This window comes from Cynoglossus semilaevis, chromosome 16 (genome assembly GCF_000523025.1).
Source record: "Cynoglossus semilaevis isolate Cse_v1.0 chromosome 16, Cse_v1.0, whole genome shotgun sequence".
Classification (NCBI taxonomy): Eukaryota; Metazoa; Chordata; class Actinopteri; order Pleuronectiformes; family Cynoglossidae; genus Cynoglossus; species Cynoglossus semilaevis.
The window spans coordinates 2,350,656-2,365,812 of NC_024322.1; the positions used below are offsets into that span (position 1 = coordinate 2,350,656).

Genomic DNA, 15,157 nt, shown 5'->3' on the forward strand with positions numbered 1-15,157 from the left:
TGTGGCGTCAGTCTTACCTCAGCACGTGATAGGGATGCACATGCAAATTTTGTGCGATTTATTTGAATTATTTTGATTCCATAAATCAAATACCACTGAGCACTGTGTTTTATTTCTAATTTAATTTCTCACGTGTTTATAATCTTAAGATTTGGTTGTTCCAGCTTTAATGTTTACGCAAAACTTATATGAAAAAAAATCTACTGTCATTTTCTCACTAAATATTAAGTTTGGCCCACCGTGAATTTGAGTTTGACACGTCTGGAATAAGCAAACATCCAGGGTCCAGGAATGGATTCATCCATTTTACATTGATTCCTATGGGGAAAAACTGTTTTGGTTTTTCGAATTTTCCGGTTCGCGAACGGCCTTTAGGAACAAACTGAGTTCAGAAACTGAGGTAACAAAAGAGAAGTTTGCCCTTACTATTACAGGTAAAGGTCACAGAGCAGAGTGTGAAACAGTTTCACGATGAGAAGGTTAATAATCTGCCATCTCCAATCCCTGGACTCGTCTCTGTACAGTCCATTAACAGGACTTATGATCCCGAAATCACTTTTAATAGAGTGAATAAAAAAAGCCAAGATTTATCTCATGCAGGTTTGCAGTCTGTGGACTGTCCCACTGCCACCACGTACACTAGATACTTTAGGTCTTTTATTTCTGGCCTGTGTCTAATGGATCAAAGAGCTGGGCCCCTGGAGATCAGAGGTTCAATTCTTTTATCTTTCATCAGACTCTTCCTCCTCCTGCCTGTAACGCTGGAACAGATATGAGTCTGAGGAGGGAACGTGTCCATGAATCACTGAATTCCACAGGAAGGATACCTTCACACTATCATTGTTTTAGTCCAAAACTCAATACCTGTGAAGTCAATCTTCCGATGTGCGTTTGATGCAACGTCACATCCTTTTTGTCACATCGCGTCCAGGCAGCACGTTGATTTCATCCGTCACAGACAAAGTGATACTTCACAGATCACCCATTTGGAACGTAACGTTTCCACAGAAAAAAGTATGGCATTTCCCATCTTCTAATTTAACAGCGCAGAGATAAATACAGTCCCCGCTGATGTATTGAGCGGAGCATGTGGGCAGGTTTTGTCCTGTCATTGATTCCTGACGGCTGTGGCTCAGTGTGATATTGAGTTACCAGATTAAAGAGTGAGGTCACTCCCTGGTTACCAGGTCGCTTGTTAGCTAATGTTGTGAAGACGATGGAACTGTCATTCGTTTCTCTGCGTGTGTGTGTGTGTGTTGGAGAATCACTCACCTGCTGTTGAACTTCTCCGGGTGCTTTTCCCTCATCAGATGGAAGCGATGGGCAATGGAAGCGTCCTGAAGAAGAAAAGATGGATATCGGTAATCGGGCTCCGTTACTAAAATATTACACGTTAAATGTGTTCTTACAGCCTCTAAAAATTTAAAACCTCCAGGACTGACTTGCAGTACCGCTCTTGACCAGGTTGTTGGTGAAAATTGATTGACCTACTTAGTTGAATATGTGTGAAATACTTTTTTTTTTTCAAATTCCGATGTCCATCTTTTTGGTCAGTCTGACGCATTTACAAAAAAAACGTCACCATGAAAAAAAATATTTTCGCTTCTGACAGAAACTATAACAAACACTATTCCCGTGCTAAAACTCTAACATCACTGATTTTCATAAAGGCTAAAATGCTTTTATCATTTTCTACGCCATCTATTGGGGAACGTGTGTACTGCAGGGGAAAGGCAGAAGTATAATGATAATATAAATAAATGATATCATTTGGAAAAGATTGGTGGGCCGGATTAAAAAGATGAACGGGCCACATCCGGCCCCCGGGCCTTAGTTTGACCCTGCCATACATAGTGCGCTACATAAGGGTCAAGCCGTGTCGTAGTGGTGTCTGAATGTTTGCTGAGTAGAACTAGTCTACTATAAAGCACACTTAATGTATCCCACAATTCAACGAAATCTGATTATAACCAATGGTCATGACGACATGGCGGAGAGAGGAGCATTTTTTTGTTTGTTTTTATCACATAATGAAACAGTTTCAGTTTTGGTCTTCATTTGCTGAAGGGTCTGCTTTACCTCCTCTGGATCGCAAATCACAAATATTTGTCCCGGAGGGCAGTGACCTTTTGTTAAAGCTTAGGAGGAATTACCAGAACATTCCGAACAAAAGGCACTGCAAGGCCTTTGGACTGAAATCAAAGTGCCTAGCGCTGATTCACATTTTCCTGTCTATGTTTTCGCAAATTGCATTACGACTTTTTTTAAAAAAAAATCTACTTTTTCTTCTACTTGTAAATTTTGGCCATAATCAAATTGCTACGAAAATCACTCAGTAGTTCCCTCCTCTTTCAATTCTCCTAATGCATTTAACCTTTGACCTCAGGGGTCAGAGGTGAATGGAATACCCAAGCAGTCAAGAAAATAGACTCAATGTAACACCAACCAGATTCAGCGCTCGCTCCTGCCTGCCTTGGCAACAATCTTAAATCTGATTCGCTCTTGCCCTTTTTTTTTATTGTTACTCCTTTTTTGAAGGTTGCACAGTCTTTATTTTCATTTAAAAAATTTAAAACAAACGTTTTCATGAAATTGTGTTAGCGGCTTTGGGAAAAGGCTCCAAACATTTGGGTCAGGGTTGAGTTCTGTGTCAAGGATGTAAGAAGACGGACACTTGTCCACTGTTTTCTAGCGGATTTTCCTGCTCTCCTAAAAAAAAAAAAAAAATCAATGTCTAAAAACTAACATTTGGACATTTGGAAACATTTTTCTGGAAAAATAAATGTTGTTGAAACTGAAAGTTGGAAAACAGTTTCCTTTCCGATCACAGCTACTGTACGAAGGCTGGAACCGTTTCTTAAAAACAAATCTTAATCTTATCTGGATAAAAGGAAAGACGTCAATGTAATCTTATCTGGATAAAAGGAAAGACGTCTTTATGGAACGTTGAGAGAAGTTCAGCGACCACAGCTGTTTTGCTACGTATACCATAACCTGGAGAAACCAACGTTAGCCCGGGTTTCTTTAGATTTTTCCAGACTGTCTGCGCTTCAGTTCAGGTCGAAACAAATTGTTCTGAGGGATTGAGTGCATCAGGACCACTCATGTCCAGCCAAATGTCAGAGCCCTGTTCGGAACCAATTGTCCTTGAGTGGATGTAATCGTTTGAACAGAGCATCTTTAATAACGTGACCTGAGGTTGAGTTTGACCAGAACTGCTTCTGCCTCTGCTCAGGCCCGAGGACATGATCTGTTTCTTACAGATAAACAGAGACTGGACACAGAAAATAAACAAGAGGACAGATGGAGAGTGTCACTTCACCGATGCTGGAGTCAGTAACTCTGTTAGGACATGGAAAAAAAACCGACAGATTCAAAGGCTGGGTCTCTTCTCTCTGTCACCGTATGATAATATCAATTGATTTTTTTTACCTCAAGTGTTTCACGCAGACGGGTCACATGATGCAGCGGGACATCATTTGACCTGTCTAATCAATCAGAAATCTAGGAAAACAGAATTATAAATCTTGAAAAAGCAATTTAAAAAAAACATGTTTCAAAAAATATGTAATAAACAGGAATGTTCTGAAGGAAGGATAAAAATGCTTAGCGCTAAAATATTTTCCCGACTATAAGTTGCACTTTTTTTCTTTGGCTGGGTTTGCGACTTGTACTTAGGTGCGACTATTATATTTTAAAATTTCATAATTTCATAAGACCAGGTAACGGATAAGCGGATGAAAATGGATGGATGGATGGATCCACTAGAGGGCACTCTAGGCTTGTGTACTAGTATCTGCTACTCCTGTACCACTGAAAATCTGCATGTTTGTTATTTTCACACTGACAGCCGCTAGAGGGCACTCTAGAGCAACATATAGTCCGGAAAATACAGTAATTTAAATTCTGTCTAATATTTCATTTCAAAATGAAAAATCTCTTTTAACTGTTATTGTCTTCATATTAAAAAACATGTCTAACGGATTTGTCCATCCATCCATCCATTTTCAGTCTTTTAACTGTCATTGTCTTCATATTAAAAAACGGAACGTCTAATGGATTTGTCCATCCAATCCATCCATTTTCATCCGCTTATCCATTACCGGGTCGCAGGGGCAGCAGTCGCCACGACCGCCCCCCAAATCACACTGCACCGTATCAACCCCCCCTGAACCTTCCTGCGGGTGGTGAGTCCACTGGAAGGTACCAACCGCCCTAACTGGGATTCGATCTTGCCCAGGAGGTGAATCCTGGGGTTCCACACCAATGACAGAGACATTGCCTCTGGGCCAAAGCGCTACTATTGGATTTGTAATCTGGATTAAAATAAAAATGTAAGAATGAAGATGAATAACATTAAACTTTATCCACAGGTCACACAGCGAGACAAACAGTGAGCAGATTTCTTACACCAATGGCTCAAGTCAGTTAAAAAGTGTCACTTCAACTGAGTAACTCCATCCATGTTTCAACGACCAAATCATCACACCGTTGGTTGAACAAGGTGAGGCGCAGGCTGCTCATCTATTCCCCGTGTCATTAAAGCGGGAATAGAGTGGAGGCTACAGTAAGGCACATCTTCAGGTGTTTAATTAAGTTGCTTGTATCATAACAGGAGGAATCTCACAGTAAGCCCTGGCCCTGTCTTCGTCCCCTGATGTTAAAATACAGCCAAACTGCTGACACTGTTGACCTACTTAAATGAACGACCCACGAGGGAAATGAGCCGCTGGACTGAAGGAGGAAAACAAACAACAAGGACTTATCTGTGGACGCGGTGTGCGAAGCTGTTTTCTCAATAATAATTCTTCAATTGATAAAGTAACTTCAATTTCAGACATTTGGACCTGGAGTCACCGCTAATAAACGGTGACCTGGTCCTTTAAAAGCGCAGAGGAAGAAATATGGAACGTGGAACGAGTAAAAATAAACATCAATAAATATAAAGTACACAGTGTGGTGTCTTCAAACTTAATATCACGTCCTAGCATTACAAACCTGGCTCCACTGTAGGTGTTAAACTGTCGTTAGGAGTCAACAGGCAAATGCTTGCTGTTTTACAGGCGACACGTGTCTTCTGCTGCTGCACCGACACTTTCTGCCAGCGAACATAACCCCGTGGCTAATTTTAATTCACGGTAAATTTATCTGTCACCCTCCTCCTTCTGATGCCTGCTAAATAAAAGAGCTTTAATTACAGCAAAGCATCGCATCTTTAAAACTCCTGACAGGCAGAGACATTCGTGATGACACTCTGGCACCAGACCCTGGCCGTGCAGGTGTTTCAGTGCACGGCACCAAGGAGAGTGGAAGGTTGAGAAGAGACAGGTGGACAGGTGCAATTATACGCATCCTCGTCTGTCAATAGTTTTTTTTTTAATAAAAAATAAAAAATTCAGCAGTGGAACTTGTCTACTGCAACTGCTGCTGCTCCTCCTCCTCCTCCTCCTCCTCCTTCAGCACCAGATCTCACCGCATCAGCAATCTTTGGATCTTAAAATAGAGCTGCATCTGCTGCCTAAACAGGAGGAGAATCTGAAACGGGCACCTGGGGAGCGAGGAGGAGGCTTCAGGAGACATATGAAGCTGACTTTGACCAAACCATAAAACTGATTCTCACAGCAGGGATATCCACCGCCACATGAAGAAACACATGGAAATGTGGGACAGATCGCCATTAGATTTGTAGGCAGTGATCACCCGCGGTCAGAGAATTAGTAACAAATCACATCTCTGAGCTTTACTTTTGCCGGAGAACGTGTGGGGAAAAAGTCGACGATCACTTTAATTTGGTTTGGAGACTGCGCAGTGATTAAACATTTCTCGGAATGTGTTAAAGAGAAAACTGGAAACACACCGCAAACAGATACTCCCCTAGATCCTACAGTACGTTTTTGTTACCAGTGATTTGATGCTGATCACAGATATATTTTACAAAATCTTCGGAGAAATTGCTAGGAAGATGATAACGACTAACTGGAAGGATACAGAACCACCAACCATAACCCAGTAGACTGTATTGCATATACCTGGAGATTTTTAATTTTTGTATATTTATTTGTGCATATGTATGTGGATGTATACTATATACAGTATATTGTATTTTTTTTTTCTCATCCGATATAGATTGATCAACCGACCGATCGATCAGTTAATCAATAGATGGATGGATGGATGGATGGATGGATGGGTAGATAGATACTTTATTGATCCCAGAAAAATTAGGGAAAAAAATCATCTTCATAATTGTCTACTGCTTGTGATGGTCCTATGTCAAGGAATGTTAATTGTACTATGTGTCATTTGCGTTAAACTAAATAATTAGTAATAAAAAAAAATCTCTGCTATTTGGACCCAACAGGAAACCCAGAAAAATGTCGTTGTCTAAGTTGGGTCACAAACGCCTGACCTTTTCAGCGTCAGGTAAAAATGGTTCTCACCATTTTTTCCCCCTGTATTAACCCTACTGGGTAATGGTCTGATTTTTTTTGTCAATTTTTCTGCATCTCATTTAAACTGTTGTGTTACATTTTTATTTTTATTTCAATTTATTTCCTGCCGTGTGATTGGCTGCAAACGAACAACACATCTGATTGGCTGCTGACGCGTCCCCATGTAGAAAAAATGCAATTGTTTATCTGGTCGCAGTCAGACGAGTCTCAAAAATCCACAAACAACCGCAGGGAGATTTACAAAATAAAAGCACGTTATAAACGCGCGTTAGACAATTCACAAATGTATTTTTACGAAACTAACAAATATCTTCTCATGCCTACATTTGTGTATTTATTCTAATGAGACTGTTTTATCAGTATTGTTAGTCAATCATCCATCTTTTATTTGTGCAAAAAAGGGGTTTGGAATTTTTGCAGAGAAAATCGCTGACGGTTTCAAAAATGATTCTCTTCTCCCGTCGAGATATAAAAAAGTTACACATTAATCACTTAAAGCTGTCAATGATGAACGGTCCTTCCTCCTGAGTTGATTATTAAATTAGTAGAGCTGATATTTCCCAGTTATTAGGTGCTATAAATATGTCATGAGTTACATCATATATGTTGAGCACCAATATTAGACCCAGTCACCTGAGGTGGTCCATCCCGTCTGTAGTCTGTGACTGTCACACCATGATCTATAGATGCTGAGGACATAGACCAGGCGTCTCAAAGTCTAAGGTCTAGAAACCTGTACTAGTTGCAGTTTTTTAAAATTTTTTTTTTTTGGACAACTCTCAGAAAAAGTCAGATTGTTGTAAAAGCTCCGACCAATCGCGGGTATTTAAGCTCATATTCGTCAGTTTTTAAGAACTGTTTTCATGTTTGTCCTTGTGTCTGTCGTCTTTAAGAGCAGCCAGGTGTCACTCAGCACGGTCATTCATTACTGCAGTAACCTGCTCCCAACCTGGCAGATACTGACTTCCTGTCACTGATACTTCCCCTGACCTTCAGTCTGTGCCAGCGCTACAGCATCCATCTCTGACACAAACACACACACACACACACGCACACACACGCACGTCTGTGTGTCAGAACACTGCACATCCATTAATCTCTCAACTCTAACCTGAACCTTATCTGTAACCTTTAATCAGAACCGAGCAAAGAGGACGGATCGCTGACGATTGTTTACAAAAAGTAAATAAAGGAGAAACGATCACAACTTTAATCCCGGCCGGAGGTCGACTGCAGAGCCCTCTCTGTAAAAACGATGACATTGAAGGAGCTTGGAAAACTTTAACTGGCTTCAACTGGTAAAAATCTGGTCGCAGTCAGACGAGTCTCAAAAATCCACAAACAAACGCAGGGAGATTTACAAAATAAAAGCACGTTATAAACGCGCGTTAGACAATTCACAAATGTATTTTTACGAAACTAACAAATATCTTCTCATGCCTACATTTGTGTATTTATTCTAATGAGACTGTTTTATCAGTATTGTTAGTCAATCATCCATCTTTTATTTGTGCAAAAAAGGGGTTTGGAATTTTTGCAGAGAAAATCGCTGACGGTTTCAAAAATGATTCTCTTCTCCCGTCGAGATATAAAAAAGTTACACATTAATCACTTAAAGCTGTCAATGATGAACGGTCCTTCCTCCTGAGTTGATTATTAAATTAGTAGAGCTGATATTTCCCAGTTATTAGGTGCTATAAATATGTCATGAGTTACATCATATATGTTGAGCACCAATATTAGACCCAGTCACCTGAGGTGGTCCATCCCGTCTGTAGTCTGTGACTGTCACACCATGATCTATAGATGCTGAGGACATAGACCAGGCGTCTCAAAGTCTAAGGTCTAGAAACCTGTACTAGTTGCAGTTTTTTAAAATTTTTTTTTTTGGACAACTCTCAGAAAAAGTCAGATTGTTGTAAAAGCTCCGACCAATCGCGGGTATTTAAGCTCATATTCGTCAGTTTTTAAGAACTGTTTTCATGTTTGTCCTTGTGTCTGTCGTCTTTAAGAGCAGCCAGGTGTCACTCAGCACGGTCATTCATTACTGCAGTAACCTGCTCCCAACCTGGCAGATACTGACTTCCTGTCACTGATACTTCCCCTGACCTTCAGTCTGTGCCAGCGCTACTGCATCCATCTCTGACACAAACACACACACACACACACGCACACACACGCACGTCTGTGTGTCAGAACACTGCACATCCATTAATCTCTCAACTCTAACCTGAACCTTATCTGTAACCTTTAATCAGAACCGAGCAAAGAGGACGGATCGCTGACGATTGTTTACAAAAAGTAAATAAAGGAGAAACGATCACAACTTTAATCCCGGCCGGAGGTCGACTGCGGAGCTCTCTCTCTGTAAAAACGATGACATTCAAGGAGCTTGGAAAACTTTAACTGGCTTCAACTGGTTAAAATATATATATATATATAGTGAAGGCATAAAAAGTAAAAGATAGACCAGAACGTTTAGAACAAACCTGCCACTATGGAGACAAAATTATCTGAAAGACTGGTTAGAATTTACACACAGAAAAAAAAAAAAGTAAAATGAACCTATGATTTAGTCAAACATCTAGTACTAGGTAAGGGATAAGGGAAAAATAGCAAAAAAAAAAAAAAAAAAAGTAAAATGACCCTGAAGACAATGTAAGTCCATACAAGTTAGCTGCAAAATAAATGAGTTGAAATAGAATAAATATACATTCAATAATTGTTTCTAAAATAAAAAAAAAGAGTTAATTTAGAAGAAAAAAGTCTAAAAAAAAGGGGACAATATAGTAAAATACTAAAGGTTTTATTCTAAAAATGTAATTTAGAAATAGAGCTAAAACTTTTACTTTAACTTTTCACTTGAGATTATTAAAAGTTAGAGTCCAGAATAAACTAAAATTCACTTGACAACTGCTAAAAGATCAAAGGTCCCGCAGCGTCAGCCCAGACGACTCTGCAGAAGGTTGTGGTACATTTAAGGAATCCTCTGTTATGACCTGGAATCCTATATAAGTCCACACACACACACACACACTTCCACTTGTACACACACACGCCCCGGTCCTCGGGAACACATTCGCGCTGCATGCGGATCGACTTCCTCGCTGTAAGACGAGGCGGCGTCTTTAGCGGCTGCTGACATGGTGTGATTTCCTCCTCTCCGATTCCTCGCACAAGATTCCTACCGGGCCCTCGGGGTCAACAGAGGTCATCGACACGACCTGGGCGTACCAAGCGACACCACTCGTGCTCATTTTTATGAATGAAACAATTGCCTCAGTGAAACGGAACACTGGGCGCTGACCCATTTTTGTGTGTTACCGCAGGAGATAAAACAGAGACTTACATTTACCCACCACAGCAACTTGTTAATGGCTCCAGACAAGAGTTGTGATTAAAAAAAAAAAATTAAAAAAATTCTTGTCTCGGTTTTTGCATATTAGAACACTTGGTTTCCCAAGTTACACCCAGGTTACACCAGCACCAGACTTACTGTTTTATTCAAAATAGCATTTTTTGTTCCTTCTTGGAACCCCAAGATACGAGCGTCTCGACATACGAGTATTTCGCGATACCAGCAAGACCTTCGAGTACAGTTTTGCTTCGAGATACAGTACGAGTAAAGATTCGAGATACGAGCACCACCAGCAAGACCTTCGAGTACATTTTTGCTTCGAGATACAGTACAAGTAAAGATTCGAGATACGAGCACGCTCACAGACGCCGACGCTAGGTGGCCTAGCACTCGGAGCAGCCCGCGGCGCCTCACTCGTTCACTTCACGTGTTCGTCGACTTCCGTACGCTATCTCCCGCGAGACCTCCGTATTGTGTTTGCGTTATCTACGATTTTACATTTCTATTGTTATTAGCACTAATAAGGACGTTTTTTTTAGAGGTTCGGAACAGATTTTTTCTGTTATTTCTTCTTTTCTAGTTCCATTGGTATTAGCACTAATTTTTTAGAGAGTCGGAACAGATTTTTTCTGTTATTTCTTATGGGGGAAAAAAAGATTTGAGATTGAGTCACAAGCTCAGTCCTGGAACGGATTACGCTCGTATCTCAAGGTTCCACTGTATTCTCTTAACTTTCGTCAATTTCTTGGGCCAGCAGCATTTGCATCTGTTGCTCCTTGTGAAAACTGCGGCCAGTGTCTCATCACCCACACTTCAAAAACCCTGATCTGTCACTTTGGAATCAGTTTTTAATCATCCTGCTGCTGAGTCGACTTCAGCCTCTACGTTTAAAGACAGGAAGTCTCCGTGTTATGGAGCAATAAAGAGCCACAGTATGGATTTATAAATAAACAGCAGGCAGAGGCTTTGCTCACTGTCTTATTGCTCTCCTTTGTGCTTCCAGCCCCCACAGTCAACCCACTGTACCGGGCACATTTCCACTGGCAGCAGCAGCAGCAGCAGCAGCGGCAGCAGCAGCAGCAAAGGCTGAACCAAACAAACCTTCAGGTCCTCTAATGATGATACATACGATAACACTTTAGCTGCTGGTTCCTACACAGAGATAAAGTCAAGACAAACATGCACCAGAGGAAAAGTCGTCCCCGTCCCCGAGGATCCATAAAGTCTCGGCCGAAGGCACGGAGCCGTCTGATTTACAGCGGCAGGTCCAGCACAAGACCCGCACCGTGTCACACACGATTAAGTCAGTAAGATAAGGGGCAGATGTCAGTGGAGGCTTTTAGACCCAGGCTGGTGAGCAAACCATCGCTGTGGCAACTTCAAAAAAAAAACAAAAAAAAAAACAAAGCACTTAGAAAAGTCAGATGCCAGATGCTATCGTATCCAGGGCCTGGACATAATAAGAAAATAATTAATAAGTCTTTTCAAGGACGCCTCCTTACACAGAAATGGGTTGCAGGCAATGTGAGGACGCACAACATCGTGGTCCTAAATGTAAACTGGAAACATGTCTCATCTCAGAACGAACACGATTCTTTTAATATCATAACAATGTCTGTATGAAATAAAACTACACAATCTATGTAACAACCACCAAACCCAACCAATGACCACCATCCGTCCGACAAAAGACAAAAACTATCAGCTGCCACTGAGAGGCCTGTATCCATGTTAGCATAAAACTCCCTATGATATCTTTAGATGTGTCCTCTGTGGAGGACATTTCTAAACCTGAATATCTCCCACCCACCGCAGACCACCGAATGAACTCCATATCTACAGAGGGTATTATGGGGCATTTCAATGATACCATATGTGAATAGGTCAGGCTAATTAGCTTACAAAGATTGGGGAATTTAAGAAAACAAAATGTGATTGGACAATATTATAAATTAATATTGTAATATTTCTCCTGGTAGTAAGGAAGAAAAGTCAAAGGGAGACTAAATTTTGCCAAAATATTTAGCCATAAAATAAACAGTTGTCTTTTTTATCTGAGGGGCACGTTGTGAAATTTAGTTATTATTTTTTATATGGAAATTCAAAGCTTGTACTGATATTTTTTTAATTGATCTAGACCAGCCCCGGGCAAACTACGGCCCGTGGGCCATATACGGTCGGCTGGGCTTTCTAGTCCGGCTCGCCAAACACTGGCAGAGACTGATGTAATTCCTTTTGTCATGCACTGCAAAGTTAGTTCATTGTAATTGTAATTCCAGTTAATGCCACTAGATGGCAGCAGACACCAAATGTGCCGGATTTTTTTTGAAAATGTACTTTATGCTGTTAGATTGTACATTTTATTTACTGTATATTATTTCACACAAACATTCTACATCCAAACCATACGGCACCAGCCCGCTGGTCGAAATTTGGAACCTCATTTTGGCCCGTGAGCCAAAGGGTTTGCCCACCCGTGAGATCTAGAATGAGCCGTTTCTTCTGGGCTTCCCTCCTACTTGTGAAGTGAGACCATAAAATATTAAGTAAGAGTAGATGCCACTATAAAATCTACACAATGTACCTTCGGACAGAATGATAGCTAAGTGTTAGCTAAAATTTTGCGAATCTATGATCAAGAAAACCCCCCAAAAAATTGTTAGCATTTGCACAGCAGAAACAAACAAGACGTCTTCACACATTCGACTGAGTTTGGCTTCTAAAAATTGACAGATCAATTTTAAGCTATACCATTTGCTATATTTTGTTAGCCTCGTACTTCTACACCAAAACCAAATCCGAGGCTGCACCATCCGATTTACATTTCCAGGGCAGTCGCTCAGCCCACACTATTAAGTCAGTGAGATAAAGGACAGCTGACAGTGGTAGCTTTCAGACTTGGCCTTGCCAGCAACCCGTCGCTGTAGCAACACACACAAAAAAACTGCACCGAGAAGAAACGGTCTGTGCTTGGATGACAGGAAGTGCAGGCCCTTGTAAGGCTGGTGGAGCAGATTTGCAGGGTTACTAACGCTTTCTGACGACGGCGGTGAGTCAGAGGCCGCTCTGCTCAGGTGTCGTGAGCTTCCAGATACTCGGCCATCTGTCACTGCTGCGGCTCCTGGAGACTCAGCGATCTGTTGACGGTACTGGAGCAGGGAGGCACACAGTCGGGACCCGAGGGACACCAGTCCCGAAGGAAGGAGACATTTGGTGTTGTTTATACAGCGGAATAAAATCACATGAAACATGGATATAATCATTCTTGCGTCGTCCCATGTGTATTTTTTATTCCCACTGTGGATACAAACTTTAAAAATGGGTCACAAATACGGAGACTTGTGCGCCGTTTTTTTTTTTTTAGACTCCGGTTAATTAGGGATTGAACAAGATCCAAATTCACTCGACTTTTTTTTTTTTTTTTTTTGTTCTGTCTTGTTTGTTTGTTTTCATCTCAATCAGAAGTTTGGAAACAGAAATGTTCCAAAAAGTAGATTGTTTTAAAAAAGGATGAAAACGGAGGAAATTATAGGATTTTTTTTTATTATTACTGTTGTTTTATTATTATTGGTGTTAAGTTTTACTAAGATGCAGGAAAAAAAAATTTAGACCTGAATCTGGTGTTCATGACGAGTACATTCAGTATTGGTCGGATATTGGTCCAAACTTTACGATTGTACATCGAAAACACACACTACAGCTCATCCAATCAGATACTTAAGCCCAAATTCCTCAACTTAACTCTCACTATCGCCTCAGAAAAAGAAGGTATCAAAATGATATCGGTATCGGCAGACACTCCAAGTTGCAGTATTGGTATCGGACATGATCAAATTTTCTGCTGGAATTACTGAGCCGAGAAGTGATTGAAACCTTTCCTAACCAATCACGTTGCGAAACCGGGCCGTTTGTCTTTTTATAACGACGAAGACAAGAAAATATCATTCACATGTACAGTAAGTATGGATGTGGGCTCTGCGAACGTCGGACGTCTACCTGTGAACATATGTCGCAGTTCCACTGATGTCACTCCTGTCTTTATTTATAATTAGCTGCGCTTCATAATGTAATGATTTTGGCGGCTGTTCTCGTTTATCGGTTTTAATCATGCTGAAATTGATGAAAAAACAAAACAAAAAAACCACAAAGCATATGGTGCTGACTTGAGCTGTTATGATGATGACTCAGCTCCTTCTTTGGCAAAGCATCAAGCTCTGGTTCCCACTGCTTTAGTCAAACATCTCCGCAGGCTCCAGCGCCACATTATTATTATTATTACTGAGGATTTTTGATGACTAACAAAAGCGGCTAAATAACAACAACGTCTCCGTCACCGTTGATTTTCCGTGGTCGCCGGAGACTTTTCTCTTTCTCACCTGTAGCTTCGAGAAACGGAAACACGGAGACGTCATCGCACCAGAGACCTTGCTAAAACATCCCTGGGCTTTTGTTCTAGCAAATGAAACTAATAAAAAACTGATTGAAAAAAAAAAAAACAACAACAAGTAGCAACAAACCTGCTGTAAACCAGCCTCTTTGGTTTCTCCAATTGAAAAAGGAGAAACCTTCCTCGGAGAGGAGAAAAGTCAGATTCATTTGTTAAGTGCTGACGTTAACAGTGACGGGCGATCTTTGATACAGCAGCAGTTTGGGTTTTATCACAGCAAGGGGAGAAATGTAAGAGGAAGCTGTTTTCATACCCGACCCTGGGTCATTCAGACCAGGGGTCCGCAACCCCCGGTGTGTAGGTCATTTGGTACTTCAGTTTTACTAATTTACTTCATTCCAAAAGAATCCAGTCATATCCCTTTAGTTTTTCATTTGAAGATAATCTGACAAGGTTTCAAAACCACAGGTCATTCTGACTTTGATGCTAACAGAAGAAAGTCTTTGGAAAATTGAATGATCCTTCAACAACGGCGTGGTATTACCGGTCCGCAGTAACGGCTGATACCCACCGAGCGGTCTTTGGTACAAATAAAAGGATGGGGGATTTTGGAAGCAGATGTTTTCTGACAAGCTAATCTTTACATTACATTCAGCAGACCCTTCTATCCAAAGCGACTTGTGTGAAATGTGACCTCTGCATTTAACCCATCACCAAAGTGAACTGTGCTTTGTGAGCGCCCCGGGGGGAGCAGTGTGTGTGTGGACTCAAACCTGCAACCTTCCAGACCCAAGTCTGCTTCCACTAAGTCACCACTGCCACAAAAGTAAGAGTAGATATGAGATACGAGATGTTCTTTGAAGAGAAACGTTTTCTAGTGCTTCTTAAAAAAAAAAGGGGGTCTAGTCAAGCAGGGGGGGAGACCTAATAGGAGGGCATGGCGTCATTCTAGGGGGGCGA

The 15,157-nt window shown here is 41.0% G+C and overlaps 1 protein-coding gene across 6 annotated transcripts in view; it reads right to left on the reverse strand.

The window, feature by feature from the left end:
* dgkg (diacylglycerol kinase, gamma) overlaps positions 1 to 15,157 on the reverse strand; it is a 77,371-nt gene that overhangs the window by 26,909 nt on the left and 35,305 nt on the right. For all 6 annotated transcript variants that reach the window (XM_025063534.1, XM_025063536.1, XM_008327966.3 and 3 more), the window contains one exon: positions 1,273 to 1,337. In XM_025063534.1, coding sequence (XP_024919302.1) covers positions 1,273 to 1,337 — 65 coding nt within the window. The remainder of the gene's footprint in view (positions 1 to 1,272; positions 1,338 to 15,157) is intronic.